Source organism: Callorhinus ursinus, unplaced genomic scaffold, assembly GCF_003265705.2.
Source record: "Callorhinus ursinus isolate GAN/ISIS: 27379988/994484 unplaced genomic scaffold, GSC_fseal_2.0 scaffold39, whole genome shotgun sequence".
NCBI lineage: Eukaryota > Metazoa > Chordata > Mammalia > Carnivora > Otariidae > Callorhinus > Callorhinus ursinus.
Window position 1 is genome coordinate 4,622,041 of NW_027397101.1, and position 6,000 is coordinate 4,628,040.

General features: G+C 45.9%; 1 protein-coding gene across 6 annotated transcripts in view; it reads left to right on the plus strand.

Annotated features, from left to right (window-relative positions):
• Positions 1-6,000, plus strand: part of DAPK1 (death associated protein kinase 1) — a 178,820-nt gene that overhangs the window by 134,217 nt on the left and 38,603 nt on the right. For all 6 annotated transcript variants that reach the window (XM_025851609.2, XM_025851607.2, XM_025851606.2 and 3 more), the window contains exons 15-17: positions 580-678; positions 1,618-1,815; positions 3,104-3,301. In XM_025851609.2, coding sequence (XP_025707394.2) covers positions 580-678; positions 1,618-1,815; positions 3,104-3,301 — 495 coding nt within the window. The remainder of the gene's footprint in view (positions 1-579; positions 679-1,617; positions 1,816-3,103; positions 3,302-6,000) is intronic.

Sequence of the window (6,000 nt, forward strand, 5' to 3'; positions counted from 1 at the left end):
ATGGCAGTTTTGGGCCAGGTAGCATCAAATATCTTGTTTTAAATCCGTTTATACTCACAAGTTTTGGGCAGATATAAGTAAAATATCCTGAGGAAATTGCACGTATTACAAATTCACAGAATGCGATTGTGGGCTAACAGTGATGTTTTTTAGAATCTCTGAGAATGTAAGAAATAACATTCTAAACATAGACAGGGAAATCAGAAACTTGCTCATAAATAAAACTGTTTAAATAACGTACTATTAAAAAGGGAGTTTTGTGTTTTTTAAAAAGAAATCACATGGCTATGAGCATCGATATATAAAGAGAACTGAGAACCGCCATCACAGAAGGGGAAAGCGTTCTTGCTTAGGAGGTTTTGTGACAAACAGGATGAGCTATGTGTGTGGGTTTAACACTAGCTATGTGGGACACATCCTACCCCAGGGTCCTGGGCCCAGTCACCAAAGGGGACTCTGGCCTGAGGGTGGTGGGGGCCCCAAAGGGGAAGACCTGGAGCCAGGCATGCGTGGGATGTGGCCTCCAGTCCTGGGCATTTAGTTTCCACAGTCTGCTGAATTTGGCTCTTTCTTTTACAGTCTGGAGAGACAGCCCTTCATGTGGCAGCTCGTTATGGCCACGCCGATGTGGTTCAGTTACTGTGCAGCTTTGGCTGTAATCCCAATTTCCAGGACAAGGTGGGTCATGGTAGTCGATGTCCTTCCATTTGCTTGCTTGCTGCATGGATGTGCACATAGCCGATTGATATAGTTGGGTCCTTTGGGTTTTCTGCTCTGATTTTAGAGGGCAGCCTCGAACCAGAAAGACTAGCGTTCATTCATTCATTCATTCATTTATTCCTCTGGACAGCCCTACCAGTGGGTTGCTACTATTACCATCCTCATTTTAGAGAAGAGAAGACTGAGGCCCAGAGAGGGTCAGTGACTTGCCCAAGCTCACACAGCTCCTAAATGGTGGAGCCGGGGCTCAAACCCACACAGTCTGTTCCCTGAGTCATGCGTAAGCACTACAATGTAACAACCTCTTGTAGACAGACATACGTGTCTAATGATGTTGATGGTGAATATACAGGCCTGACAGTCCTGTAGACCTGGCCGCCAGTCCTTCCAGTGACTTGTTAATGCCCGATTATCTCAGCACTTCTTTGCCAGAGCAACAATAAATTATGTGACTCATCTTTATGATACATCCATGACAGACATCTTGAGGGGTTAAGAGAGTTGCAGGAATGCTTGCTTGGGTAAGTGCTCTCCTACTGTGAGGAGTCTCAGATGAAGTGAGTGAAGGCACTTTCACAAGAAAGATGCTAGGAACCTACCCACACGGGGGCTCCCTCGTTCAGAGGGGCCGAGCTGACGGTTCCAGGGGGCTCCTGGAAGTCAGTTAGTAACCTGCAGGGAAGACCGAATCTGTCCAACACACAAGTGTGGAAGGTAAGAAGACTAATGGAGAGACGTCAGACCCACATCCATTATTTCAGATGAACATTTTGCTCCAGGGGCCACGAGCTTTCTTCTCCGTGCTCCGGGACGTGGCTGCCGACGATGGCTGGAACTCAGCGTGTGCGCACTCGCGTGTTGTGTCCGTCTCCTCTATGTGTGTATCTCTTTGGCCAGGAAGAAGAAACCCCCCTGCACTGTGCTGCCTGGCACGGCTATTACTCTGTGGCCAAAGCCCTTTGCGAAGCCGGCTGCAATGTGAACATTAAGAACCGAGAAGGAGAGACGCCCCTCCTGACAGCCTCTGCCCGGGGCTACCACGACATCGTGGAGTGTCTGTCGGAACACGGAGCCGACCTTAATGCCTCCGACAAGGTGCTTTGTGGGGAAACGTATCACACTCCCCGGCAGGTGATCTAGGGGGCTGGCGGGACCACAAGCCTCCTCCGTTAATTTACCTAAAATAACAAACTCGAATGTAGCAAATTACAGTGATCTTTGTCTTCCCTGTTTCAGAAGTTCTATGGCCTTTTCTAGATCCTGTTTAATAATTAATATTCATTTGGGGTATATAACACTTTACAGTCACATGACTCAGGTGTCTATTTTATGTTTAGCCTTTTTCGCTTTGGAGCAGGTACAGTGAGCCTAAGTCTATCTTCGGTTAGGACGAAAATTGGCAACTCACTATTACTTCATAGATAAACAAAGAAATAGGTAGTTTATTTACTTTCATCACCAGCTCTTTTGTAAAAAGACAAAACCCACCTTTATTTGTCTCATCATTGCCATTCTAGACCAGTTTTTCTTTTATTAATGATGCAAATTCAGCATAACCTATTCTTATTGTGAGTTTGTACTTACGTGAGGCTGTGATGTTACTCTGTATAGTAAGATTAGGGACGCTACATGTAGTTAAGTTAGCAACTGCCGTTTGTGGAGTATTTTCTTAGTACAGAGAGGTGGTTCTCAATTGGGAGCAAGCTTGCCCCCAGGAGACATTTTGTAATGGCTGAAGACCTTTTTTGGTTGTCACAGCCCGGAGTCCCCACACAGACATGTCCCCAAAATCTCTCCCTGGCTCAGGGAACTCAACATGTCTGTTCGCCAGGGAATCGGTAACAAGTGGAGGGAATTATCAGGCTGGTCTTTTTGGGATGCCTGGGTTCAGCATGTTATATTTGCCCCTAATATATACGACAGCCCTTGAGCACATCACTTTCCATGTTTTTTTCCTCAGTTTCCCCCAGGGTAAGATAAAAGAATAGTCTTTCTGCTTAGGAAGTTAGTAAAGACTGCTGAGCAAATGTTTTTAAAAGTGGTTTTCAAGTGCTTGATAAAACAGGCCATTGAAGTACCAACAATTACTTAAGTTCTATAAAGTCAGGGACAAGAAGAAGTGTTGGCTGTTTCTATCTGATTGTACTGTCCACGCCCGGATTAGTCAGGCTGAGGGTCAGCTTAGTCTGTGGTTATTCAGAGTGGGGTGCACGAAGCCTCTCACCCACCCACCAGGAGGAAAGTCTGTGTTGTAAGCCTCCTTTGGGCTTTGCACTAGCAATGCAGTTACCAATTCATCTTGGCCCAGTGGCAGCTGGAAAGGTGAGCAGCCAGGCCCGCATGCCCAAGGGAATGTGCTCACGGCCCCTGGTGCTTCTTGCAGGATGGACACATCGCTCTTCATCTTGCCGTGAGACGGTGTCAGATGGAGGTCATCCAGACTCTCATCAGCCAGGGATGTTCTGTCGACTTCCAAGACAGGCACGGCAACACCCCCCTTCACGTGGCCTGCAAAGATGGCAACGTGCCTATTGTGGTGGCCCTCTGTGAAGCCAGCTGCAACTTGGATATCTCCAACAAGGTAATGCCGGCGGGGATCTCTGCGGGGACCAGCATGTGCGTCCACCCACCTGCCTCTGGGTTTGGGCCAGCCTTCTCTTTGCGTCTCGTCGTTGTTCAAAGTCTTTGTTACTCATGGGGACCTATTCCGTCGTATAGGGCTCTCCACTTAACGCTATATTTTACATTTGGCTTTTGAATAACGTCCTGAAGTAACAGAAAATTATTACATTAATAAGTACTTCCTACCTAGCCAGGTTGTCACTTACGAACATCGAGAGAGGGGGAGAGAAAAAGGGAGAGTGTGTGTGTGTGTGTGTGTGTGTGTGTGTGTGTGTGTGTGTGTGACCTCTTGTAGAGGAATCCCAGAACATCGGTCAAATGAGAGCATCTTTCTGGAGCACTAAGTCTTCAGGAAAACACCTCATTGAGAATCTGAGAACCAGATTTCTGTTCTTAGCTTCACCCGTTGAAAGTTTTATGGTCAAGCATTCACAACCCTTTTTTGTGCTAAATAAATTTGGTAAGACCAAGGGAATACTATCATTTGGCAAATAAAGAAATGGAAATAAATAATTACATGCTCCAAAAACCCCAGATGTTGACTTCTAGAAGTTTAGCAAACACCTTCCCTTTTCCCTGAGCACCATCTAGATTTTTCTTACCAAATAAGACAGAAGAGTTGGGATATTCCTGTGGTTTCAGCTGTGTAATTGTATGAAAGGCAAACACTATTCTTTTGTGATTGTGTTAAAAAGAAAGTCCAGGTAGCATTAAATTTTTGAATGTGGGAAGTGTTTGTTTATAAATGGCAGACATGAAGCTAGCAGAATTTTATTATGATTTATTTGAGGTAAGAGAATTAATATCTGAAACAGCAGGAAAATTATACTCCTACAAAAAATTACTCCTCTCGCCTATTATGTGTTTAATTCTAATGAAAATTGAAATTGGCAATCTCCGCATTCTGGAAATTTGGAAACACAACATCGTAGGTCTTAGCCATTAGCTGCCATGATGGTGGCTTTATTCGTTTATCCCATTCTAATCCTGCCAAGTCAGTTAGGTAAGTGGCTTAAAGGGAAAGCCAAATGTAATATTAAGCAGCATCAAGAACTTGGCTTTCCTTCCAGGAGTCTTTAAACAAATAAAGAGTGGCTTCAAGGAACACTGTGGCACTTATTTGAATACCTTTGGAGTTGGCCACAGCATGCACAGCTTGCTACTATGTGCACAGCATCTGAGATGAGCTGTCCCCTGGGAAGGTGGAAGGACTCAGGCTACTTTGCACTAAGTTAAAGAAAGGAATGGGTGCTCACCCCATGCCTAAGTGCAAACAGTGCACTTGCTAAATATGCCCTTTAAAATACCCAGCAAGAGGGGCGCCTGGGTGGCTCAGTCAGTTAAGCAGCCGACTCTGGATTTCAGCTCAGGTCATGATCTCTCGGTCATGGGATTAAGCCCTGTGGCGGGCTCGGTGCTCAGTGCAGAGCCTGCTTGAGGATTCTCTCTCCCTCCCCCTCGTCCCTGCTCTCGCACACACACTCTCTCAAATAAATAAATCTTTAAAAAAATAAAATAAAATACCTAGCAAGATAATCCTAGACTTTCGTATTTAAAAACAACTGGCTTATTGAATGCGAAAGCCTTTCCATTTTTGATGCTGCGGATGGGAATTCAGATTTGCCCCCTTAGATTTGTTTTTACTGTATACAGCAACACAGCCACTCAGAGAGGGCATTCAGTAGGTGATCTGGTCATGGACTTGAGCTCAGCTGAAGCTCCACAGTGTCATCCTCCTGGAATCCGTAGCCTAGTTCAGGTGGTTATCGGGAACCTGTCCAGAGCAGCAGCTGCTGTTAAGCAACTCTGCACGCTTGGACCTGCAGACAAGCTCCCCGGGCTGCCGTTGGTGTCTCAGGGGCTCAGCGCACCGTGACGCCTTCTTCAGATGACTGGGAACATCTTTGGTTTTTTTTTCCCTTCTTTTTTAGTTTTTTGTTTTAGGAAAATGATGGAGCTCTAGAGGAGCTTGAATGATGTGTATTAGTAAGAGGAAGGCGTTATTTGCTTGGAAAGCACATCTGGCTTTATTTGGCCTCACCCTCGAAGGCAACTGTCCAAATGAACATGGCACATGACAGCCCATGTCCCACAGGCAGACGGTCACTCCTTTCTCGTGGTGTGTCTGGCCTTTTCCCTACCTGGATTCAATTCCCCCAGAGATAAAAGTGGCCATTCAGATCCTACCCTTGTCCTCAGTATGTGACAGGAATTTGTCCCTATCTTTGATGCTCATCAAAGTGAAATAGATATTTCTCAGTCTTCATTCGTCCTGTGAGAAAATCAGGAGAGTGGCTGTGTAAATGGGCTGTGTTGGGGAGCACAGGGAGGAAAGAGCTGGGTGGCACAGAGCCTATGGACCTTTACCCTTCTTCCTCTGGGATGGCTTTCAGAAGGCATGTTGTGCTCATACACACATACACGTGCACACACATGCACACACAGATGCACACATGTGCACATATGCACACAGACCAGCACAAATACATGCACCCACACACACGGAAGGACGCACATAAACAGATATCCACACATGCAACAGATGCATATACATGCACACACGCACATGCTCGCATACACAGATGGGCACACATGCGAACAGATGCATATACATGCACACGCTCGCATACACACATGGGCACACATGCAAACAGATGC